Source organism: Natrix helvetica, assembly GCF_964273705.1.
Source record: "Natrix helvetica genome assembly, chromosome: 4".
Classification (NCBI taxonomy): Eukaryota; Metazoa; Chordata; class Lepidosauria; order Squamata; family Natricidae; genus Natrix; species Natrix helvetica.
Genome location: NC_138550.1, coordinates 172680700 through 172707403, shown reverse-complemented (window position 1 = coordinate 172707403; position 26704 = coordinate 172680700). Strand labels below are relative to the sequence as shown.

Below are 26704 nucleotides of genomic sequence, written 5' to 3'. Positions count from 1 at the left end.
CAGGGATGGGGTTAATTTTTACTCTTTTTATATGTGGTGTTTTGTTGTTTATAAGCCACCTAGAGTCACTGATTCTAGAGCCATGTACATTTTCTAAATAAATATCTAAATGTTTTTAAAATAATGTTCTGAATTGTGAGCCACTGAGATGGGCCACAATAGAATTCAAATCAAATCAATCAAGGTATCCCCTGAAAGCTTGCTGAGTCCCAGAGAAGTAGAGGTGGAACCATGGTGGCCCCATTTTTAAAATGGAAGTCAGAAACTAGAGGCTGGCCAGCTCCGGGGGAAACTAGTAGGGATGGATGTAGAAAAGCATTACTGGCCCTTGGAGGAAGGAGGAGGAAGGGCTGCTTTAGTCTTGACTTAAGAGTGAGCCTTTGGGGCGAGAGGGAGCTTTTGTTCCTCTTACCAAAGGTTATCCAAGAAAGGAGACCCTTCCTCACTCGGTATATAGTTGATCTGTGGAAGTCTTCCCCACAAGTCCCACCGAAGGCCACTAATGGGGATTCCTCGAGAGGACAAAGTCTGTCAAGGCCTATCAAGGCAATGGTGTTTTATGGTGTTTGCCTTGATAGGGTGGGAGGAGGTTCTCCTGGTCCAACCCATCCTCCAGGGCACCCGAGCGATCTCCTTTTCCCAACAGTCTCTACCCTTCCAGCTAGACTGAACTGAATGGGCTTGCTGTAGATCCCGGCGTCAGCCAAAGGGTGTTGCCTGGTAGGGACCAGAAAATGAGCCCTTTTGCAGTGGCCCCTGTTCTGTGGAGCATCCCCCTCTCTGGAGATCGAAATTGCCCCAACCTGCTCAGCCATTCATAAGGCCCTAAAAACCTGGCTGTGTTCCTGAGCCGGGGGCTGGGCAGAGCTGGGTTGCTGCCGGCATTACTGCCGGTTCGCTGTGCATACAAATTTTAACATTTTAACATTTTCATTTTAATTTAAAGGTAAAAAATTAAATTTGTGCAATGAATTTTTTTCAGCGCATGCTCAGAATGGAAAATCATGATGGCGGTGCGATAGGAGGCCGCCAAACCACTACCGGTTCCGCCAAACCGCTAGGAATCCACCACTGGGACGGGGGGGGGGGAGAGGGTGGGGCTGATCTCATCACCTTTTCTTTATTGCAGCAACCAGAACTGGACGCAGCATTTCCAACTGTGGCCTCACAACCCCACGTATAAAGGAGCACGGTTGCCTTTTGTAATTTTGATGCAGCCCAGGATTGCCTGGGCGTTCTTGCAGCTGCAGCTCATGCTAAAAGTGCTGGTGCCTCGGGACACCTAGATGCCTCCCATAAGCTCTCGTGCCCTGGAATGCCGTGCCCAGTTCCGGACACCACGTACCAGACAAAGGCCACTGGGGAACTGAAAGTGGGCAGAGAAGAGCGATGAAGACAGTGAGGGACCTGAGGCTAAGTCCTAGGAAGAGTACTTCAAAGAATTTCAGGAGATAGAGGGGGAGTTTCCTGACCCAGAGGGTCCTTTCGGAGTAGGGCAGGCTGCCTCCTGGAAAGATGGCAGCCCCATCACTGGAGGTTTTCAAGCAATGGTTGGCAGCCACCCGACTGGAACGCTCGGCAGGGGGCTGAAGGTCCCTTCTAAGATACCTTCCCTTATGATAACACACACTCTCCCCCACCACCACTCCACCCGTCTACTTTCTCTTTCTCCTCCTCTGTTCATCCAATGAATATCACAATCTTTAGAATAATCATCGGCCTAAGAATCATAGAAGAATTATTACAGTATAGAGAAATTTGCAATCGGGGTTTATTACTGATATTTGGGATGGACTTCAGCTAATCCTAATTTCCCACCCACCCATTTTAAAATGTATCTTAAACATTATTTTCTAGCACTTGGAAAATACAGTTATTGGAAAGAAGTTTCAGGTTTTGCTATAGGATCCATTTCATTTATTTGTTTATTTTAGAAAGTCAATATAGAATAAAGCAAAATAAAAGGAGTAACAGTAGTCCCTAAACATAGCAATGTTTCTGAAAATCACTGGCTGGAAAAGAGGCTTGTTTTTTTAAAGAGAGATCTGAAAGGCTAGCATTGATGCCGAGGGAGAGGCAGGGCGGGGCAGGGCAGGTGTTACACTCCAGCTGCAAAACACCCTTGGCAGAACCCGTCCAGGACAGTCCTGGGTCTGACTCACCAAGGCCCAAGCCATCCCCTTACCAGGATGTATTCGAGACTAGGGAGGGACCCACAAGGCCAGCATCAGCTAAGAGCGCATGGACTTGGATCTCTGAACTCCTGGCCCATAAATGGGGGGGGGGTCTTGACTTTGGGCAACTTGAGTAGAGCTTTCTCAAGACACTTTGAGTCCCCCTGTGAAGACCCTCTGGATCTGAAGGCTGACTTTTGGGTGCCCAATTCAACCTCTGCCAGGACAACAGCTCTTTGGAACATAAGCTGGCATAGGTGGTCTTTCCCCAAAATCAATCCCCCTCCCTAATGTTTCATAGAAGAAATGACCAACAAGGGCCCAGGAACCTCACTTGATGGCCCTGGGCCTCTTCTTTCTAACCCCCAGGCCTGAGTCGTGAGGCAAGAGCCGCGCTCACTGTGCAGTGCGCTTTCCGTAGGATCCTGGCCTGCCGGGAGAGAAAGCGGAGACTGAAGGAGCGACAGGAATATGAAGAATTAATGGATCGCCTCCAAAAGGAGGTGAGGAGCAGGAGGGCACTGGAGTAGCAGTAGCAGCACTTGCCCATTCTGTGCGAGTGCTGGCTGGCAGATGGCAGAATTGGGGGTGGGGGTGTCTGAATGGCAGAATGGGGGGGGGGGCTAAATCCCCAGTCATGTTTGCGGACTAGGATGGCTACTTGTATTGAACTCTGTGCCCAGTCCAACAAGATGCAATTCAGTGACGAGAAAAGTCAAATTTTACACTTAGGCAAGAAAAACCAAATGCACAGATATAGGATAGGTGGCACCTGGCTGAACAGATGTAACTGTGAGAGGGATCTAAGGTGTCCCAGTGGATCACCACTTAAGTGTGAGCCAGGGGTGTACTGCAGCTGCCAAAAACCCCTCAACGTGGTCCTGGGTGCATCAACAGCAGGATAGCTGCGAAATCACGAAAAGGCATCGTCCTGCTTTACGCCCCTTTGGTGAGACCTAGAATCCTGCACCCAGTTCTGGTTGCCACCATACAAAAAAAAATGCTGAGACTCCTCTGGAAAGAGTGCAGGGAAGAGCAACCGAGGGGACGGGGGATCTGGAGGCTAAACTGTAGGAGGAAGGGTTGCAGGAACTGGGGGTGTCCAGTCAACGAAGAGAAGAGCGCTCCCTCTTTCAGTTTGGGCCTGGCCTGCTGGCAGCCTCATATTTATTTATTTATTTATTTATTTATTTATTTATTTATTTATTTATTTATTTATTTATTTATTTATTTATTTATTTATTTATTTATTTATTTATTTATTTATTTATTTATTTATTATCAACATGTACAAGGTAACAGGTATTAGTATAGACATGGGCATTTTCGCATGAGATTGGTACAAATAGATGGATATAAATAAGTATAACATGGCCATGAACACATAAAATGAGTACATATCCATGGAGACAGTAGGACAGGGATGGTAAGTACTCTGGTGCGCTTATCCACACCCTCTTAGGGACCTCTTGGGAAACGTGTGAGTTACATGGTGGACAGTTTAAAGTTAAAGATATGGAGATTTGAGGAACTAACAACTGAATCAGAGTGTTCCAGGCATTGACCACTCTATTGCTGAAGTCGTATTTTCTGCAATTGAGTTTGGAGCAGTTTACTTTGAGTTTGTATCTATTGTTTGCCTGTGTATTATTGTGGTTGAAGTTGAAGTAGTCGTTTACAGGTAGGACATTGTAGCAGATAATTTTGTGTACTATGCTTAGGTTGGAATGTAGGGGGCGTAGTTTGAGATTGTCCAGGCGCAAAATTTCAAGCCTGGTACCATAAGGTATTTTATTGCAAGCAAAGGAGTTAAGTATTCTACTTGTGAAATACCTATGGATACTCTCTGTTGTATTAATATCCAATATACAGTGTGGATTCCAGGCAGGTGAGTATTCAAGGGTTGGTCTAGGAAAGGTTGTGTATGTCCTAGTTAGCAGTGTAGTGTTACCAGAGAAAAAAACTTCGTAAAGTAAGATTGACAACTCTTAATGCCTTTTTGGCAATGTTGTTACAGTGAGCTCGGCAGCTCAGATCTTTTGAGATGAGTGCTCCTAGGTCCTTGACAGAGTGTGGGTCATCTATTAAGTTGTATCCGCCCAGCTTGTATTTGGTGTTCTGGCTTTTGTTGCCAATGTTTAGGACAGAGCATTTGTTAGCAGAGATTTGGAGTTGCCAATTGTTCAACCGTTCAGATACATAGTCAAGGTCGTTTTGTAGGGTGGTAGTATTGTCTGTGGTGTTAAATAGTTTTACGTCGTCAGCAAAGAGGACGCAGCTGCTTATAATATGATCACAAGTTGTTTATGTAAAGCAGAAAGAGTGTAGGTCCTAATACACTGCCTTGGGGAATACCACTATTAACTTGTGCATGGTTTGATATTGCTTCCAATTTTGACTACTTGTTGCCTGTTTGATAAGAAAGCAGTTATCCACTTGTGCAGAGATCCGGAAATGCCATAGGAGCTTAGTCAAAGGCTTTGCAGAAGTCTATGTAGATCTTTTGCTTTACCCTGTTCCAGTTGTGTGGTCCAAATAATTTTGCAGTGTAGGAGCTACAGATTACAGGACAATTTTTTTCTGAAACTAAATTGCTTGTTAGAGAATAGATTGTGTTTCTCTAAGTGGAGGGTGATGGATTGGTTTATGATGGATTCCATGACTTTACAGGAGACGCAGCAAAGGGAAATTGGTAATTCTCAACTAGGCTGGGGTCTCTTTTTTTGAAGATAGGAATGACCGTTACTACTGACCATAGGTCAGGCAAGGAGCTGGTTCTAAAAGATACCCCATAGATAGTGCTTAGGGGGTTGGCTATGGTGCAGAGCTTTTTCAGAAATTTCATCCTGACTCTAAAGGAGTTTTTCTTTGCTGGGCTGTTCATGTTGCAGGCTTTTGTCGCTCTAGTGAGAAGAGAGCAAGAGGAAGCTGAGCGGGAACGAAAGAAAGAAGAGGAAGAAAGGAAGAAGCAGAGAGAGGAGCAGCAGCGGAGAAAACGGATGCTGGAGGCAGCTTTTGAAGGAGACGTGGAGGAGATGAAGGCCATTCTGAAAGAGGTAAAAATTAGTTTGTGGCTCCTGTTTCTGGCTCTGCACCCAAACCAGCACCAGGTTGGAAGGGGGAGGTTTTTTTCTCCTCCTCCCTCCCGGGGGAGATGCCCCTATTTTTGTTGTATTTTCAAGCTGTGTTGCCTTGGAATATGTCCTAGGGGCCTCTGAGAGACGTTCTGAAGCAATGTTCTGCTTTCTCTCCAAATCGCTCAACCAGAGATTGAAGCATCCTCAACATCTTACTAATTGCACATTATAAAATTCCAGACTTAATGATATATTATAGCATAGAAGACCAATTCTGGTTTACCTGAAGCTTGTGACAAAGTCTAATTATGGTTTTGTGGAATCGCAGGATGGTTAAGTCCCAGGTCAGCCTCTGTCAGCCAAACAAGGTCGGGTATTTGGAATTTGAAGACTGTTTTAAATATGAAGAAAGCTTGCCTCGTCTTCTGAGTCTCATCCCTCATCCCCGAGTTTTCTTCGTAAGACAGCTGTCACATCAGTGCTCTCCGCTCACTGGCACCGGGCTCCTCCAGCCACTGTGGGAGGGGGATGGCGTGCCATGCTCACTGGCACAAAGGTTCTGGGAGTGCTGGGCGTCCTTGGTGCCTGAGATGGAGAGGAAGCCTTCCCAAAGCAGTGGCTTTGGACCTGTGACTTGACAGTGCATTTCCACAAACACCCGTGAGAAGATTAGATGGGTGGTGTGGGGGACGGGGCGCAGTACGCATCAACCAGGGCCGAGACTCAGCCTTGCCTTGCTCTGTCACGCTTTCCCTTACCTAATGCAGAGTGGTCAGTCCCAGGGATGGGTACTAGCCAGCGTTACTGCTGGTTTGCTTGTGTGTGGGTGTGTGCTGGATGTGCACTACACAGCTCAGTAGAAATTGTTCTGTGCATGCGCAGAACTCCCCAAAAATATGGCAATGGCAAACTGCGGCAACCGGGGAACCGGTTCAGGCAAATAGCCAGCCTGGGTCACTGGCAGTTCTGCGATCCCGGCCAGCCTACCACTACCAGTTCAGCCCACCTCTGCTCAGTCCTCTCTTCTTGAGGACAAACCTGTCCACTTGCTGTTTCAAGGTGGCAGATCTGGACACCAAGACTGGCGTGGGGACAGATGAGAAGGGGAAGGTAGTCCGGCTCCAGCATCTCCTCAACATGGTGGATTGCACAGATGCCAATGGCAACACTCCCCTCTCTGAAGCCTCTGGAGGGGGCCATCCCGAAGCCATCCAGATGCTGATAGAAAACGGAGGCCATCCCAACAGCAGGGTGAGAACATGGTGAGGCAGGCATGCCGGGAGAGGCTTGGTTGCATCCCAACAGCAGGGCTATGCCCCTGCCATCGCTGGTGGTGTGTGACCTCGGTGCCGGAGAGGGCCCTTGGCTAGGGGGTGGTGGGAGGAGAACAGTGGTGGGATTCAATTTTTTTTACTAACGGTTCTGTGGACGTGGCTTGGTGGGTGTGGCAGGGAAAGGATACTGTAAAATCTCCATTCCTTCCCTATCAGCTGGGACTCGGGAGGCAGAGAATAGATGGGGGGGGGGGGGCAGGGCCAGCCAGAGGTGGTATTTGCCGGTTCTCCAAACTACTCAAAATTTCTACTACCGGTTCTCCAGAACTGCTGAGAACCTGCTGAATCCCACCTCTGGAGGAGTGGCTGCTTTTCGGAAGAGCCTGGTTTAGAAAAGGGCATTGGATGTGAGGAACAAAGGAATTGGGGTGGTGGGAACTTGGGGGCACCTGCCAGGAGCCTTTAGGACCCAGAGCCCATGGCAGCAGTTACCCAAATAAAGTAAAGCTCCCGCCCCCCCCCACCCGCTGTCTCCCATGCATCCCACAAGGACAAATGGCATCACAAAGCAGATCTGTGGGGTCCTTGCATTTTGGATTCTAACATGCGCGCGCACACACACACGCACACTTACTTCCAGGTAAGATCCTGTCTAACTTAAATGGATGATGGTGGGAAAAGATCACTAAACTAGGCACAGTAGGCCTTGATACGTGTTCCAACATGCCTTCCTTACGGTCCTAAATTAGGTTTCCTCAACTTTCAGCCCCCAATTTATCACATCAAGCACAAAGGAAGTGAGCCTTTGGGCCAAGGAGGGACTTCAGCCCTCTTCAGGAGAAGGCATGGGCTGGAACCTCACTTAAAAACAATCTTTGACCCAGGTATTTTGACTGACAAACGCTGCGCTTCCATTCTTGGGCCAATTCATTAAATGATAAAAAGCTGACCCAATCCAGGCATTCTTAGATCTCTTTCAAGGACTTTCTCGACCCATTTCAGCTGGACTTTTGACCTGGTATTTGGGTGAAAACTGCTTGGCTTTTGCATGGGAGAGCAAGCCAAGAAGTGCGGCCTCCAACTGGGATGTTTCCTGGCCTGGATGCAGATGGTCCACCCCCTATACAGGCTCTTGAACCCCCAAAAGTTATTCGTGTGTGTGTGTGTGTTTTGCATGGCATTGGCCCAATCTACTGAGTTGTATCCTGTCTTCTGACCTATTTATATACGAGACCATCGAAAGAGGAAATAAAGGATCCAGTTTCTAAAGAGATAAGAGACCCTCTTCCTCCCTCTTTTCATTAGCTCTACCAAGCAAGGCTGGATGTGGGTCAGCAAAGCAAAGCCCATTTGGGGGGGGGGGGAAATCTGGGGAACCCTCATTCATTTAAAGCAGTTATGAAAGCTTTGCCGAAGGACTCCTTCAGAACCAGAGGGGTGGAGAGAGAGATGCATACCATCTCTGAGGCAGGAGGTTGTTATTGCCAATTACAGCACAGGAGTCAAGCCAGATTTGGATTCCCCCTAGAGATCATTTGTCCAATAGACTCTCCCATTCTCATCACACCTGTTGCCCATCCATCCACCAGCAGGGGGAGCTGAGTCAGTTTCATTCTTTCCAGGGTTATCCAACCAGAAAAATAAAATCCAGATAGGAATTTTTACTGTTTTTATTCATGCCATGCACAAACAATGCACAAATACATAAACAGTGGTACAATAAGAACTGTACATGGAGCTAGGAGGCAAACAGTTCAGTAATCAAAAAACTGCCCCACCCTTTCCAGAGAATAATAGTAACAGCAACTACAACCACCATTTGCTGTTGACTCTTAGTGACCGCACATAACCATTCTCTGCCCTCCTCAGGGGAGCCTCCATGGCTCCTGTGATTGAGTGGGGCCCACCTTAGGATGCTCTCGTTCTTTCCTTCCATCTTTCCAAGCATCATGGACCTCTTAGGGCAGCCAAGTCTTCCCGTTTTGTGGCCAGGATGTGATCGTTTGATTATTTGTGCCTCAAGTGAGAACTAGATTTCTTCTGTGATCCAGTTTTTTGTTTTTCTAGCTATTTGTTGTATTCTCAAGAGCCTTTTAAAGCACAGATTTCAAAAGGGCCAACACTGTTTCTCTCCTGCTTCTTCAAACTTTCCCATTCATGGAAAAACATTGTCTGAACAATTGTCCATGAAGATTCTCAATCATGCTGCAGGTGAAGTTGTCTGGAAGCTGAGTCATGGCAACTGGACTTCTTTCCTTGCTGGTTTGAAACGTTTCAATGCTAATTTTCCAAGGAGTTCCTTCAGCAGAACAGAACTGAATTGAATTGAATTCAGGATAGAATAGAATACCGTGTTTCCCTGAAAATAAGACAGGGTCTTATGTCAACTCTCTGTGTTGACATTCCATGCAGAGCGTCGGCGGAGCCGGATTTCAGATTACACTAGCTGGGTTGGGATGAATGAAGCTATTGGATAATGTGATTTATTGATAAAGACTGAAGGGAGGGAAGAAACACGGCAAAGTTTAAAAGCAGATAAAGAAAACAAAAAAGATGTCTGCGAATAAGAAATGCTTAATGAAAAATGCCTAATGAAGCTGTTAATAAATCACTGCTTTTTGTATTACAATATCGGGTCACTTATGAAGCAGGCATCGTTAAGGTACTTTACATCTTATTTTCTTTTTACACACAAAATATGGCTTGGGCCTTATTATCAGGGGAGGGCTTATTGTTTTGGGGTTGCCAGGCGGCTGCTCTCTTGCGAACGGGCTCCCAAAGAGCCAGGAACAGCCTCAGGGACAAACGGCTGTGTTGAGCTGTCACAGCAGCGCAGCACAGTAGCCATGAAGCAACCACACTCAGGAGTAGCCACCTGGCAAACCCCCTTTCCAGCCAGGCACAGCACCATTCATTGGCCTAGGGGTATTGCCAAGCTGTGTGAGCACCTGTTCACCGCCGCCTGGCTCTCGCAGCTTGGCGCCTTCAAAATGCCAATGAAAGATGCTCTGCATGGCTGGAGAGAGGGGTTGCGCAAGCGGCTGTTCCGCTCCCGCTCGGGCGCCTCCCAGCCTCATAATGCCCTGGCCCAGCTCTCCCCGCAGAGCTAGAGCACCTCCACTGCCACCGCTGCCATCCCGGCATGGCTTTTTCGGCGGCTTCCAAACCGAGTCTTCCAGCAGTGGCCGCTCTGGGCATACACTCTATGGTTGTGTGTTGGCTGTCATACTCCCAGAGCGTACAACCGTAGAGCATATGCCCAGAGTGGCCACTGCGGAAAAACTCAGTTTGGAAGCCGCCAAAAAAGCCATGCTGAGATGGTGGTGGCGGTGGCGGCAGCGGAGGTGCTCTGGCTCTGCAGAGAGAGCTGGGCCAGGGCATTGTGAGGCTGGGAGGTGCGCAAGTGGGAACAGAACAGCCGCTCGCGTAACCCCCCTCTCCAGCCATGCAGAGCACCATTCACTGGCATTTCGAAGGTGCCAAGCTGTGAGAGCCCGGCGGCGGCAAACAGACGCTCATGTGGCTTGGCGATACCCCTAAGTCAGTGAATGGCACTGTGCCCGGCTGGAAAGAGGAGTTTCCGGGTTGCTGCTCATGAGTGTGGTTACTTCATGGCTGCTGTGCTGCACTGCTGCGACAGCGCAACACAGCCGTTCGTCCCAGAGGCTGTGCCCGGCTCTTTGGGAGCCCGCTCGCAAGAGAGCAACCGACCGGCAACCCCACCTCTTCAGCTGGGCACTGCACCACTCACCAACCTAGGGTATTCCGAAGGTGCCAAGCAACATGATCACCTTTGCCCCCCCCCCCCCAGTTCCCGCGGCTTGGCTCCTTCGGGATACCGCTAGATTGGTGAGTGGAGCTCTGCCTGGCCGGAGGTGGGGGTTGTCCAGGGTTCTTATTTGCAGGGGAGGGCTTATATTTTTGCCCACCAGAAAAATGTGGCAAGGCCTTAGTTTCAGGACAGGTCGTGTTTTCGGGGAAACCCAGTAGAATAGAATTGAATTCAGAATAGAATAGAGTAGAATTCTATATTGGCCAAGTATGATTGGACACAAAAGGAATTTGTCTTTGGTGCAGATGCTCTCAGTGTACATAAAAAGACAAGATACATTCGTCAAGAATCATAAGGTACAGCACTTAATGTTAGTCACAGGATACAAATAAGCAATCAGGAAACAATATCAATATAAATCATAAGGATGCAAGCCACAAAGTTACAGTCCTGCAGTCATAAGTGGAAAGAGATGGTGATAGGAACAATGAGAAGACTAATAGTAATAGTAGTGCAGCCTTAGTAAATAGTTTGACAGTGGGGAGGGAATTATTTGTTTAGCAGAGTGATGCCATTCAGGCAAAAACTGACCTTGTGTTGTTTTGAGGGTAGGAGTTGAAACAATTTATGTCCAGGATGCGAGAGGTCTGTAAATATTTTCACGGCCCTCTTTTTGACTCGTGCAGTGTGCAGGTCCTCAATGGAAGGCAGGTTGGCTGTAATGTTTTTTCCTGCAGTTCTGATTATCCTCTGAAGTCTGTGTCTGTCTTGTTGGGTTACAGAACCAAACCAGACGGTTATGGAGGTACAGAGGACAGACTCAGTAATTCCTCTGTGGAACTGAATCAGCAGCTCCTTGGGCAGTTTGAGCTTCCTGGGTCGGCATAGAAATTACATTCTTTGTGGTGCTTTTTGGATGATGTTTTTGATGTTAGGTGTCCATTTTAGGTCTTGAGATATGATAGAACCTAGAAATTTGAAGGTCCCTACTGTTGATACTGTGTTGTCTAGTATTCAAAGAGGTGGTATTATGGGAGGGATTCTCCTAAAGTCTACCATCATTTCTACAGTTTTGAGTGTATTCAATTCCAGATTGTTCCGGTCACACCATGAAACTAGTTGTTCAACTCCCATCTATATGCGGTTTCAGTAGTTTAACAGATGGATCGTTTGAGATGCAGCCATTGGTGTATAGAGAGAAGTAGAGATAGCACACAGCTCTTGGGGGTGCCTGTGCTAATTGTACAGGTATCTGGTGTGATTTTGCCTAGCTTCACCTGCTGCTTCCTGTCTGTTAGGAAGCTTGTAATCCACTGACAAGTGTGTTCAGGTACCACTAGCTGATTTAATTTAGTTAGAAGAATGTCTGGTATGATGGTATTAAATGCTGAACTAAAGTCTACAAAGAGGACTCTTGCGTTTGTCAAGCACATCTACCACCTACACAGTGTGCTCCAGAGAATCATTTCAGACCGAGGAATCCAGTTCACCACCAAGTTCTGGAGGGAGTTCCTAAGGTCCATTGGGTCCACCCAAGGACTCAGCTCGGCTTTCCATCTGAGCACGAATAGAGTGGCGAAACGTACAAACGCGATGGTCAGACAATATGTTTGTTGTTATGTGGACTAGCAATAGGACAATTGGTCAGACCTGCTACCGTTCACTGAAGTGGCGTATAATAATGCTGTCCACATTAGCATTGGATTCACTCCTTTTCAAGTTACCAGTGGCATGGAATTTGTCCCCATGCCTGAGCTGCCCAGAGAGTCCTTCTCCTCGATGTCTTTGACGGAATGGATGGACGCTCTTAAAAAGGGTGGGAGAATACAAAAAACTCTGGCAGACACAGTGGAAGAATACAAGAAACAAGCTGACAAGCACCACACGCTTCAAACCCCCTTCCCTGTGGGAGATAAAGTTTTTCTATCGCCTAAATGCATACGGTTAAGAATGCCTAGCAAGAAATTAGGGCCAAAGTTTTTAGGTCCCTTCCCAGTGGTCAAAATAATTAACCCAGTGATGATTCAGCTCTGTCTGCCTAGAATTCTAGGGAAAATATACCCAGTCTTTCATTGTAGCCTGTTGAAACCTGTGATTGAGTCTAATTTAAGACCGCAGACCCAACCACCCCCTCCTCCTGTACAGGGAGAAGCACATTATGAAGTGAAGAAAATACTAGATTCTAGATTGTATAGAGGTCATTTACAATATTTAGTGCATTGGAAGGGGTACCCTTTATCTGAAGCTACATGGGTGAAAAGTTGGAATGTGAAAACTGAAAAATTAGTGAAGCAATTTCATGACAAATTTCCAGATAAGCCAAAGGGTCCCCCTGGGGTGTGTGAGAAGAGGTGGTTAGTTAGTAAATGTTAAACCCCTGCATTATTCTCTTTACAGGACACACTTTTCTTCTGAGGAGAGTGTGCCTGTCAGACCTGCAAGCCATCTTTTCTTTTTAGGTTTCAGGCCTGACACACTTTCTACTGTCTACTTTCTGTTGTGGGAAAATGGGAGGGGGGATTATACGGAGTTGGGTGATGTGTAGCCATAACATTCTTCTTCTTCTTTTTTAACTTTTTATTTTGTTTATACAAACTTCACATCTTTGCAACACATTACATTTCTTTTACATATCTGTTGTGATTCTTTTATCTGTACATATGTCTTGTATAACTATAACTTTATATATATGTGCATTTATATTATTTCATGCATCTTTTTCCTTCATTCTATATATAACATTCTATATATTCTATGTGTAACAAACTTTATTACATTTGACTCATTTTGTATCCATTTCCTATTATTTATTTGCTACAGTCTATTTCGTATTTCTATATTTTAATGATTTTCCGGTTTTGTAGTTGTTTTTTAATTTGTTGATCTTTTTTCCCTTTTTTTTTTTTTTTTTGCTTTCCTGCTTTTCCCCATCTTTCCTCTAGCCAATTATACCATAAATCCCACATGGAGTAATATTCAGATTCTTCTTTCTCTTTTAATCCTTTTGTGAGCCTATCCATCTCTGCGCATTCCAATATTTTTTTTTATTACATTTTCTTCTGTTGGTGTGTAATTATTTTTCCAGTTTTGTGCAAATGTAATTCTTGCTGCCATGATTATGTATTTTTTTTTCCAAAAAATTTTATTGGTTTTTTTAAAACATTTATAAGGAAAAGGGTAGGTGGAATGGTTACAAATTTTGGCAGTTGCAAGTGTGGCAGACGCCCCCTCCCTCCAAACTCATAAGATACATCTAAGTATAAAACATTAATACATAATCATAAAAAATCAGCATATTATACAATAATACAATAGTAGAGTTGGAAGGGACCTTGGAGGTCTTCTAGTCCAACCCCCTGCCTAGGCAGGAAACCCTATACCGTTTCAGACAAATAGCTATCCAACATCTTCTTAAAGACTTCCAGTGTTGGGGCATTCACAACTTCTGGAGGCAAGCTGTTCCACTGATTAATTGTTCTCACTGTCAGGAAATTTCTCCTCAGTTCTAAGTTGCTTCTCTCCTTGATTAGTTTCCACCCATTGCTTCTTGTTCTACCCTCAGGTGCTTTGGAGAATAGTTTGACTCCCTCTTCTTTGTGGCAACCTCTGAGATATTGGAATAATGCTATCATGTCTCCCCTAGTCCTTCTTTCTCTTAAGCTAAACATACCCAGTTCCTGCAACCGTTCTTCATATGTTTTAGTCTCCAGTCCCCTAATCATCTTTGTTGCTCTTCTCTGCACTCTTTCTAGAGTCTCCACATCTTTTTTACATCGTGGCGACCAGAACTGAATGCAGTATTCCAAGTGTGGCCTTACCAAGGCATTATAAAGTGGTATTAACACTTCACGTGATCTTGATTCTATCCCTCTGTTGATGCAGCCTAGAACTGTGTTGGCTTTTTTGGCAGCTGCTGCACACTGCTGGCTCCTATTTAAATGGTTGTCCACTAGGACTCCAAGATCCCTTTCACAGTTACTACTACTGAGTAAGGTATCACCTATACTGTACCTGTGCATTCCGTTTTTGTTGCCTAAATGTAGAACCTTACTCTTTTCACCATTGAATTTCATTTTATTAGATAGTGCCCAATGTTCAAGTTTGTCAAGATCCTTCTGTATCTTAAGCCTATCTTCTGGAGTGTTGGCTATTCCTGCCAGCTTGGTATCATCTGCAAATTTGATGAGTTCCCCATTTATTCCCTCATCCAAATCATTGATGAAGATGTTGAAGAATACTGGGCCTAAAACAGAGCCTTGGGGTACTCCACTGCATACTTCCCTCCATGTAGATGCAGTTCCATTGAGAACTACACGTTGAGTGCGGTTGGTCAGCCAGTTACCAATCCATCTGGTGGTGATGCTGTCTAACCCACATTCTTCTACTTTATCTAGTAGTAGGTTATGGTCTACCTTATCAAAAGCCTTACTGATGTCCAAGTAAACTATATCAACGGCATTCCTCTGGTCCACTAATTTTGTCACATTATCAAAGAATGCAATAAGATTAGTCTGGCATGATCTGTTTTTGACAAATCCATGTTGGCTTTTGGCTATTACTTTGTTTGCTTCTAGGTGTTCGCAAATTCGTTGCTTGATTATTTTTTCCAGAATCTTTCCTGGTATTGAGGTTAGGCTGATAGGTCTGTAGTTTCCTGGATCTAATTTTTTCCCTTTTTTGAAGATGGGAACCACATCAGCTCTTTTCCAGTCCTCTGGTAGTTCCCCGGTGTTCCAGGATCTCTGAAAGATATAATTCAGTGGTTCTGAGATCTCGTCTGCTAGTTCCTTCAGAACCCTGGGGTGTAATCCATCCGGTCCTGGTGATTTGAACTTGTCTAGGGTAGACAGGTGCTCACTTACCATTTTCTTCCCTATTTCAATTTGTGTTCCTAATTTTGTGGTGCTGCTTTTGATAGGTTGGACTGTTTTATCCCTTTGTGTAAAGACAGATGCAAAACATGAGTTAAATAGTTCTGCTTTCTCCCTGTTGCTTGTCACCTTCTTGCCACTTTCTCCTAGCAATGGACCAATTGTTTCCTTAACTTTTTTCTTGTTTTTAACATGTTGGAAGAAGCTTTTTTTGTTAATTTTTACTTTTGTGGCAAGCCTTTCTTCATTGTGAGCCTTAGCTTTCCTCACTTCATCTTTACAGGCTCGGGCTATTTGCTCATATTCTGCCTTAGTTATGTCCCCCTCCTTCCACTTTTTATACTTACTTTTTTTGTCTTTCAGTTTGTCAGATAGTTGTTTATGCAGCCATGCTGGTTTCTTTTGGGAGCTGTTATTTTTCTTCTTCATTGGTATTGTGTTAGACTGGGCTTTTCTAATCTCATTTTTCAAAATTTCCCAAGCTTCTTGAGTTGTTTTCCCCTCGAGGATTCTCATCCATGGAATTTTTCCCAAGCTCTGTCTAAGTTTATTGAAATTAGCTTTCTTAAAGTCCAAGACTCTAGTTTGACTTTGTTCTACTACTTGTGTTTGGATAATGTTGAATTCCAATATTGCATGGTCACTTGCCCCCAGGGTTCCTATGGCTTCAACACCTTCTATCATTTCCTCTCTGTTAGTGAGAATTAAGTCCAGTATGGCTGATCCCCTTGTTTCCTTCTCTACTTTTTGGAAAACAAAGTTGTCTGCTAGGTTTGTTAGGAACCTGTTGGATCTTCCACTTGGTGCAGAGTTTGTTTCCCAGTTGATGTCAGGGTAGTTAAAATCTCCCATTGCTATTGTGGTGTGCTTCCTACATACCTTAGTTAGCTGACTAGCAAAAAGTTCATCTTCTTCCTCTGCTTGGTTGGGTGGCCTGTAGTATAGACCTATGGCAATGTCATTTCCCCCACAACCTTTAATATTGACCCAAATGCATTCAAGATAGTTCTCATTATTGTTGTGCTCTATTTCTGTAGAGACGTAGTTATTTCTTATATATAGTGCAACTCCACCTCCTCTTTTATTTGGTCTATTTCTTTTAAATAATTTAAATCCTTCTAGCTGTATGTTCCATTTGTCAGTTTCATCCCACCAAGTTTCTGTAATGGCAATAATATCATATCTGCCCTCTTTTACTTGAATTTCTAATTCTCCCTGTTTATTCCTCATACTCTGTGCATTGGTATATAGACATTTGAGTCCATTTTGATTGACCTTGTGTTTACTGTCTACATAACCTGTGTTATGCCTGACTGCCCCTATTTTCTTGCCACTTGTGTGATTCATGCACATGGTATGACAATCACTATTACATGCTTGGTTTTGCTTGACAGCAGGAGTGATAATCTTACCCACACACACATCTATGTTACATGCATTTATAACCCTATGAATTTTAGTTTGCTGGGGACAGAGATGTTCTGTATCTATTAATTCTCTGTCCCCGCTCTTCAGTTTAAATGTTTATCAAGAAAATCTGTGAATTTAATGCCAAGTAACTCAGTTCCTTTCCTGGATGGGTGCAACCCATCTCTTTTGTACAGTTTTTCATTGGACCAGCTACAGGCTTCATGACTAATAAAACCAAAGCCTTCCCTTTTACACCACTCCTTTAGCCAAACATTAAACTCTGCTACACGCTGGCCCTTCCCTTTTTGTTCCTTATATACAGGTAAAACCTCTGAAAAGATAAGCCTACAACCTATACTATTAAGTTCATACCCCAAGTTCTGGAAATCATTCTGCACAGAAAGTACATCTTTCTGGGATAGATCATTAGTGCCAAGATGTATAATAGCATCAACGTCACAGTCCTTACTTGCATTCTTGACTATCTTAAGAATACGCCTCTTGTCTCTGCTGGCAGTAGCACCTGGCAGACACCTGACCTCTTTTAAAACCTCCGTATCCTCTCCTAAATTAACATCTCTTACGATTGAATCACCAACCAGAAGGTGACTTCTCTTTTTACATACCTTGATCTTCTTCTGCGACTGATGTGTGATACCTGGTTCCCCTTTTCGCCTTTCCGAAGAAAGTTCTTCGTTTTGGACCACGATCCCCTGCTTATTTAAGTCATCATTATCACAACTGCCTTGACCTATCTCTTTAGTGTCCCCATTAAGGTCAGCAAGGGCACTATATCTGTTTTGCTGGGTCACAGCAAAAGCTTTGTGTTTATGGTTCACAGCTCTCAACCTGCCAGATCCCACAGTTGTCCAGACAGCTCTTCTCCTGCAAGATCTTTGTGGTAGAGGGGGCTGATAGTGTGGCTTCGCCATAGAGTGGAACGGCTGACGTAGACACCTAGTTTCTGCTTGGAGAGCACAGATTACAGATTCTAGATAGGTAATCTGCCTATGTAGACTCGTAATTTGTTTACAAAGGGGACAGTATCCAAATTTGAAAAGAGTACTGCGAAAGACAGGTGCAAAAAATATTAATTCTAAAGAAAATAGTTTTCAGTCAATTTATATAGTTATGATATATAGTCTAGATATAATTTCATTATTACTTTCGGTCTGTTTATAACATTGTGGTTTTCTTATTCATTTTTGTGATCTGAGCTTTCTTGGTGTTGCCCCTTCACCCCCCGCTGGCAGAGCTCCGGCCCCTCCCGTGTCCTGTATGACCATTGTAGCGTCTTCTGTTTTTTCTAGGTTCGCTTTATTTTTTTTCATAAAGGCCTGTGCCTCTATGGGTGTATTGATTCTGATTCTTGTCTCCTCCCAGAATATCAGCATACCTTCAGGCATCAACCATCTAAACCACACCCCCTTCTGGTATAGTTTATTCGCCAATTGCGAATAGTTTTTCCTTTTCTCCCTAATTTTTTTGGGGATCTGCTTCAGGATGGTTATCTCCCTGTCATGATATGTCAATGCTTGCCCCCTTTGTACACCCAGAATTTCATCTCTTGTGCTTTTCCTAAGGAATTTAATATGAACCTCCCTGGGTACATTGTGTGTTCTGGCATATGCTGAATTCACTCTATAGACCAGATCTATCTCCCATTCCATCTGCTGTTTATCTTTGTGTATGTATTCAGCTAAAATATTAGTCATAATGTCCCTTATATTTTCCCCATCTGCTTCTATTACATTTTGAAATCTAAGATAAAAGGACATTCTCTCAAACTCTGTTTTCATTTGTTGGATATCAAGTTCTTTGTTTCCCTTCTGTAGAGCCTCTACCCCCCTCTCGCCTCCGCCCCCCCACCCTCCACAAGGTCCAGTCTCTGTGAGTTCTTATAAATTTGGACTTGATTCTCTTTAATTTCTTCCTTCATTTCTTTTAATTGTTTCTTAATTTCTTCCTGGCCCTGTATGAGTTGCTGGAGCATTTGTTGCAAATCCATCTCTGTATTCTTAGGTTGCATCAGTTCTGTAATCTTTGACTGTGTGGCAGGACTAGATGTTGCAGATGTCGGTGCAGAAGTAGCAAAGCCAGGTTTTCCAGGGGGTGGTCTTTTTGGAGACATGGTTTATAAAACAAAGAGATCAGTCAGTGTAGAGACTGGGCAGCTGGAGAAGTAGAGCAGGCAGATGAGTCCAGGAGGCAGAAGATCCAAACAGGTGGGAGTTTCTTTAGTCAGTCTAGCAATAGATGAAAGTTTTTTCTCCAAAGAGTTCAGGAAATAACAATCCACAAGAGATTCCTCTGGGTGACACGGAGACAAAGACCGGAAGCCTGAATTTTAAAGGTGGAGTCAGGTTTCACAGTTCATGAAGACAACGGAAGTGTGCCATCTTGCCCTGCCAGCTTTGGGCTCAGAGGCATAGGAAAAATTTTAAAAGTTTACAAAGTTCTCAGGTCATCAATAAGTTCTGGAACTAAGTCCAATGAAAAACACTTTTACTGGGGTGAGGCATCATTAGTTGGCTCTCCCCCCTCCTCCTTCCCCTGGGGGCGAGAGCAAAATTTTTTCAAGCTGCTTGTCCAAGGGGGGGGGGGAAATCCCCCTCCCCTCCAGCCGCTCCTCCAAGAAAAATCCGAAAGATTAACTTTTAAAATTACTGAAAAGTCCATCCACTCAAAAGTAAGGGAATGAAGAGAGGAAGCATCTCACCGCACTGCCGCTGCTTCCTTCAGTTTTGCGTTCTCCGATCGGCATGGAGCGAGACGCAGGCGCGCCCTCCGAAATTGCTCCCCGTTGCCTGGAGCAAAGCGGAGAAGCCCCCACCAGCCGCCGCCGGTGCCAGAGCCTTCCGCGAGCCGCTCCCTCGGCAGGACGCCTCTCCGGGGCGTCCTATGCCCCCCCGAAGACGGGGGAAGCCCACCGAAGAGCGGGAGCGGGCAAAGTTCTTGCCCGTCGCCGTAGCCGCCGGAACCGGAAGTCCGCTGCCATGATTATGTATTGAATTAAGTATTTGATATTTCTTTTCATAATTTCCTTTTTTAATTCCTAAAATAATTCCAGTTTTAGTTCAATTCGGTGTGTGGTAATCTCCTTCAGTCAACCTTTTATTTTTTTCCCAACATTTTTCCACATATGCAAATGTCCACCACATATGGTAGTATGTTCCATGTTGTTGGTTGCATTTCAAACAGATAGGTGAGCACTCCGGGAACATTTTTGCAATTCTCGCTGGTGGGAGATGCCATCTGTAGAACATCTTGTACCTGTTCTCTCTATATGCCGTTGCCATCATTAATTTATAATTTATTTCCCAAATTTTTCCCCATTCTGCCAATTCTATAGTATACCCAAAATTTGTCGCCCATGTTATCATCGTTTCTTTCATCATTTCTTCTTCCATTTTAAATTTTAATAAATAATGATCTATTTTTAAATCAATTTTTCTTCGGTTCCCTGTAGAATTTTATCCAGCTCTTGCGGCTCCTTATAGAATCCATCCCTCTCCCTGTCTTTTTTTATATCTTGCCTGTATTTGTAAATAGGGCCACCAGCCTATATCTATTCCCTCGTCTTTCAATTCTTGCCTTGTTTTCAATCTTTCTTGGTTTTTTTTTAATAATAATTTTTTATTATTTTTGTCTTTTCATCACATATTACAATCTTTATATCAACAGTTTGTACAATGTTACATCGTCATATCTGTATATGTTTTCCTCTTTTTACCATTTATTACATCATTATGTCATCTTATCTATACATTTTTATAATATTTTACATATTTACCTTTTATCTTTTATATACAGTTCTATGTTTATTTATGTATATTGTTTTCGGCTTAATTATTTTTCTTATTTTCCAACCATTCATACCATTTATTCCAAATTTCGTAGTATTCCGATTCTTCTTTGTCCTTTAATTTTAGGGTTAGTTTGTCCATCTCTGCACAATTCAAGGTTTTTTTTAATCACTAATTCGTCCGGCGGTATATTATTTTGCTTCCAGCATTGGGCAAAAGCTATTCTAGCTGTGGTTAATATATGTGTTAGTAAATATTTAATTTTTTTGTATAGTTCCCTTTAATTATTCCTAGTAAAAAGGTTTTGGGTTTATACTTTATTTGTTCCCCCTTAATTTCTTGTGCCCACTTCCAGATTCTTTTCCAATATTTTTGCGTTTCTGGGCAGTTCCACCACATGTGGTAATAGGTCCCTTGTTCTTTTTTACATTTCCAATAGGTCGGTTTCAGTGTTGGGTACATTTTTGCCAATCTAGCGTATTGGGGTGTGTCATGGCTTCCATGGTGGAAAGCCATGCCGGTATTTTCATATAGTGTTTTGCTTTAATTTTGTTCCAGACCCGAATCAATGCTTCTCTAATATAATGTGTATGGAAATATTTTTGCTTCTTTTTACTCTCTTCCCATAAGAAAAAGCGCCATCCTGTTTGCAGGTCATGGCCTTCTATTGTTAATATCCTTTTGTTTTTTAAATTTATCCAATCTTTCTTGGTTATCTAATATATCTTTATATCTTATTTTGTTTATGTCCAATAAATTTGGATACATCAGAGCTTCCATGGTGGATAGCCAGATTGGGATTTTGTTGTAGTGTTTTGTTTGATTTTTAACCATATTTGAAGTAGAGCTTTTCTAATTGGATGTTTTTGGAAATAGCTATGAATTTTGTCTTTCCCATCCCAGATAAATAACATTCTTCTTAGACAGTCAAGGTCGCTTTTGTCTCTGCACCTGGACAGATGTGGATGGGAGGAATCTGTCTTTGTGGCAATGGGAGATTGGACCATGGGATGGACTTGTGGGTGTTGGGGCAGGATCTTGAACTTTCAACTGGGTGGGGAAATCCAGGAAGCTTTCAGATTCAGGTTTTCCCAGATGTGCCAACATGACATCTCTAATAAATTGGAACGTTGAGGAAACACAAGCCTCAGAGTTTTATTTCGTTGGTGGTGTTTTTTGGAACCCTGACTCAGATCTTCCAACTGCTACTTCTCTTGTTTTGTCTATTTTAGTTGCTCACGAAGCCTGTTGAACCTTGTAGTGCTTTTTTCCCTCCAGTAGATGGCACTCTGAATTTCTATTCCATATAAGGTAGTCTAACAAATACAGCTGATTTTCAAAATATCCAGGGAGTTTAAAATACACATTAAAAATGCTATTTTCTCCTGAAAATCTTTTTTTTAAAGAATGTTTTGGCTTTTCCCCAGCTTCCCAAATACACAAATTCTTCTTGGGCTTTTTATTTTATAATCTCAATTTTTTTCTTCTTCTCCCAAGTCTAATGAAATGAAATTTAATTAATGTCTAATAGCAGTTGTTCCAAGCTCTGGAATAACTTTAAAAGCACCAATTTCGAATCCCCCCCAAAAAAAATTAAGTGAGAGTTGGCAGTTATCTCAGTTCCAGCACTCCAGCCAAACACCGCTCCAGCTCAATTCTTCAGTTTGGTTGTTCCAGCTTCGAGGTGACCATCAGAAAATGGCCACTGCCTCTGCTGCTGATCAGGAGGGCTGCTGATCTTGAGAGCAAATTGCCAATTCCACACCGTCCACGAAACACCTCTCCTTTCTTCACTGTCCTTTCAAGACTGCTATGGCCCAAAGACCTCCCGGCAGCGGGTACTAGCAGAATTTCGTGGGGGTCATCAGAGGTTTGCTATTTTCTAGTCCGTTTCTGCCTCGTCATCAACTGGAAGCTCGCTCTCTGCCTCTGCTCTTGCTGGGAGTCGGAGCGAGAGCATCTTTCGCAGCACAGCACTTTGAGGACCCATCTAGAAAGCCAGGGACAGAGAAACAGCCAGGTTGAAGGCTGGTACTTCCACAAGGAACTGAGGCTTGGAGCAGTTTTGGAGCTTGTTAAGAAGGACTGCTCCTCTGCCCCAGCCATGCGTTTTCAAGCCGCTTGGAATGAAAAGCTATTGCAATAGCCCGGGCTTGAAAACGCATGGCTGGGGCCAAGGAACAGTCCTCCTTAAGAAGCTCCAAAACTGTTCCAAGCCTCGATTCCTCATGGGTGCTGACTTGCCTTCCCCTCTGCCATCAAGCCATGGGAGGAAGGTAAGGTTGTGAGCCTGATGGGGGGGCCTGCGGCATGCTAGGCCGCAGGCAGCGCAGCCTAGAATGGAGCCACGCTGAGGTGGCTTAGCCAGCCATGCAGGAATGGTGGAGATGGGGGGCTCATGGCAAGCTAGGCTGCAGGCAGTGTAGCCTGGAATGGAGCTGCGCCATGCCGGCTTAGCCAGCCACCCAGGGACGATGGGGAGGGTGTGGCAAGCTAGGCCACAGGCAGCATGGCCTGGAAAGGGTGAGTGATGGGCGGGGCGAGCAAGTGGTTGGAGTGAACAAGCAGTGAGTGGATGCGAGGCAGGGCCAGCCAGAGGTCACTACCGGTTCGGCGAAACAGGCCAAATTTTCCCTACTGGTTCACCCAAACTGGTGCGAACCGGCTGAATACCACCTGCTTTAAATCCTACCTGACTTGGCACCCAGATGGCCTCAGGATGCCCCCTTTGGTACTAAATCTCACCCAGTGCTGTGTACCTAACAAGTGATGTGACTGGCACAACCCTTCCTTCCTCTTTTTTCTTTCTTTCTCCTTTCCTTCCTTCCTTCCTTCCTTCCTTCCTTCCTTCCTTCCTTCCTTCTTTCTTTCTTCTTTCTGCTCCTTTCTTTTTTCTTAGGGTGCGTTTAATCGGACTCCTTTGTACCGAGCAGCCTTCGGAGGACACTTAGCAGCGGTGGAGCTGCTTCTCCAGCATGGGGCTGACCCTCGACTCTATGCCGATGATGGCAACACACCAGAGCAGGTATACTCCTCCCCCTCCTCCCCCCCCCCAGCTCCACTGTAGTCTTGGGGGTGAAGCTGCCTTCATGAAAAGGCCAGGTAAGCAGCGTTATGCCAAGCATAAAAAGTAGTAAGCCAGAGTGATGGAAAAGTTTTGGTGATCACCTTTAAATCCCTGCGTGGCATGGTTACCCCATGGGACGGGCCCTCCCCACTCGTGCTGGCAGAGGAGGCATGTCACGGGTTCCACCAGCCAAGGAATTCCAGCTGCTGGGCTCCAGCAGAAGAGCCTTCTCTTCCATGGTCCTGTCCCTTTGAAACATTATTCCAAATTATTAGTGGTCAAGAATACTAGTCTTGCTTGTGAGCGTCTCAGGATGTGGCCTTCTGCTGTTCCTCTCAAGGTTGCTTCTCTGGACAGTGTGGTGGCTATCCTGAATGCTTGGGACGTCACTCTGACAGACACCATGCTCCAAAAGATGGAAGCCGAGCAGCAGCGGAGAGCCCAGCAGAAGCAGAGGCACAAGGAAGCCGAAGTGCGCCAGTGAGTGCCTTCCTCCCCCACCCCTGCTGCAGCACTTGTGAGGGAGCAGCATCTGGGGGCTCTTCGGGATGACCTAATGTAGCAGGTCTGTGTCTCTCATGGCCAGCCACTGCTGCCGTTGCCCTAGAGACTCAGCTGTCTCTCGCTGAGGAGTGACTGAACCCATCCCCAAGAAAGGATTGGTGACAGAGTCCCCTGATCCTAACTTCAGAAGAGGTGTGCAGAAGGATCCTGAGCTGGGCATTCCTGAGAGATGGTTCCCTGGAATGGCTGGCCTTGGAACATTGCACCCACTCACAAAGCTTGGCAGCCATGCCTTAGTCTCTTGGCAGCTAGAGGAAACCCCTGGGGTGGGGTGGCCGCTCTGCAGAGGACCTACCATACTTATCCTGCACATCCAGCTCTGGAGAAGTTGGTTATGACTCCTGCTATGAAGGTGCAATGGAGGCCCGCTAAGGGGTAAGGGCTCCCTGGGCTTAGGAACCGGGTTGCAAGAAAGCTCCACCGCTTGGGAGGGGGGGGTCTCTGGCCATCCATTCCTCAAGGGAAGTACACACGCCCCTCTCCTAGAGCAATGGGGGGGGGGGGGCGCTCAGGACAGTTGCCTGCACAGCTGCCCTTGTCTGGTAGCAAGAGTTGAGTGGTGCTGGGCAGGCCCCAGGATGTCTCTCCCTTTGGAGTCCTGGCTGGTCACTGAGAACAGACCAATGCCGGCTTTCCTCTGGGCTCTCCAACTGTCTGGAGTCTCCTCCCATGCTCTCCCCCCTCCCCCTGCTGCAATTTAGAGAGGCTTGTGGAAACTCAGGATAAATGGCAGAAGAGTCCCCCCACTCTTTTTTGGAGGGGGCTCTCTCTCCACCCCTCTCTTTTAATTTATATTGTGTTAATGCAGTGTTTGGTTATCTATTGTGCTGCTTTTATTGTAAGCAAGCTTTGCTGTGTTTGCGCATAGCAAGTGGCACAGAAGTAAAGCAAGCGCACAAGACTGTGCAGTCCCTCTTTCTTATAGTGTGAATGTATGGGGGGGGGGGAGTTGACAGCGTCACTCAAAGAAGCCTTGAGGTAACCTGGATGTCCAAGAAGGCTCTGCTCTTCAGGGCAAGCGGGGTCCCACTGCAAGGATTGGCCCTTTGGAGAAGCAGAAAGACCGGGGTGGGGGGAGAGCAAATGTCCCCCTCGCAAGCAGCTCAAAGGGGGCCCTGACGCCTCTTGGTCCCCACAGGACCGCCGAAGCCGTGGAGCAACTGGCCAAGGAGCACGAGAGATGCAGCAGGGAGGTGAGCGCCAATGCCTCCTCCGTGCCAGGGAGCCTCTCTGATCCACCATCCCAACCGGGGAGTGGGGGCACAGAGCCAACCACATCATCCTTGGCCTTGGGGCTTTGGCCTTCCTGTGGCCTTGTCAGTGACCCCCAGAGTTTTGGCTTCGTCCACTTGAACCTTCCCAGGCACAGGGCCTCTCTCCTTTTGCAGCTGCAGCAGGCCTACGCAGAGCTTAACCGACGGATAACGGAGCACGACAAGTGCCAGCGGAAGCAGATGGGGAACACAGAACTGACCCTGCATGTGAGCGCCACTTCCCTTCCTGGGTGCCCGCCACGGGCCTTTCAGGGTTGCTAGTGTGCTGCCAATTGCCAGGCTGTGGCTCCCCGCCAGGGCACGGCAAGATTTTGTCTGCAGTGTAGGCCGGCCAGGCAGCCCTCTGTATCTGCTAAGGAGCTGGGAGATGGGGTGCAGGTGCCCAGGTGCCAGTTGGCCCATCTGCAGGCCTCCTCAAGAATTCAGAAGTGGTATGGATTGCTGTGGCTATTTCTTCCTTGGGGGAGGGGGGGAGATACCTGCAAATACAAGGACAGCTGTAAGTGGCTAACAGTTAAGTGCCAACTGTGGACAGGACACCCTGGACTTCAAATAACATTTCCCCTGGGCAGCACCAGGGGAGCCAAGTGAGGCTGAGGCTAGCCCCGTTTTACTCTTTGGGTGGAGGTCCCTTTTGCCTTGCAAGGGAAGACTCTCTTGGGGTAGGTTTGCCCATCCTTTCTAGCCAGAGGTGTTTCCTGGGACAGGCCGTGGCCGACGCAGAAGGGCTGGTGGAGAAGCTGCGCGTGGCTGCGGAGGAGGCCGAGGAGAAGCTGTCCCTGGTCCGCCTGAAGTTGCGAGAGCAAATGCAGGAGGGTCAGTGAGGCAGCTGATGGCGGTTGCAAGGGGCGAGGCCGTCCTCCCCAGCTCCTCCAGAGAGGCTCCAGGGCTTGGGCTGGGCTGCCTCTGTCTCACAACCGTCCTTCACAGGGGCTCCCCGCCCCTCCTAAGACAGGATCCTTCAGGAGCACGTGACCTTGCCCCAAAGAAGAAAGCGGGGGCCCTTTTTGCCCTGGCTGAGTTGGGGAAGGGGGAGGAGGAAGCGGATTTAGCATCCTGAGATGAGGTGTGGCTGGACACCGGAAAGAGAGCCAGCCAGCTTCTGCAACCCTGGCAGGCACTGGGGAGAGAGCCCCAAGGGGTAGGGCGCTGCTGTGCTTCCCTCGAGGTGTGGAAGGCAACCCCCGGCCGGCCCCTCACTGCTCTGCTCTGCTCTGCCTTGGTAGGGTCGCCCTCAGAGATGCCAGGTCTCAAGTGCTCCATGCAAGAGCTGGATGATGTGCTGATGAAAGACGTGGGTGGGAAAATGCAGGCCGACGGGCGGTGAGTGGCGGGAGGGAGCCTCCCTTGGGAGTGGCAGCCCTCCCTAGGAAGCAGGGCCTTCTGCTTTCCAACGGCAGATGGCTGGCCCCAGC

The 26704-nt window shown here is 46.1% G+C and overlaps 1 protein-coding gene across 1 annotated transcript in view; it reads left to right on the top strand.

The window, feature by feature from the left end:
* Positions 1-26704, top strand: part of IQANK1 (IQ motif and ankyrin repeat containing 1) — a gene marked incomplete at its 5' end in the record, with an annotated part of 47608 nt that overhangs the window by 18777 nt on the left and 2127 nt on the right. Inside the window, 9 exon segments of the mRNA XM_081951217.1 lie at positions 2544-2677; positions 5066-5230; positions 6311-6502; positions 23284-23409; positions 23792-23931; positions 25154-25208; positions 25404-25496; positions 25997-26105; positions 26516-26612. Coding sequence (XP_081807343.1) covers positions 2544-2677; positions 5066-5230; positions 6311-6502; positions 23284-23409; positions 23792-23931; positions 25154-25208; positions 25404-25496; positions 25997-26105; positions 26516-26612 — 1111 coding nt within the window.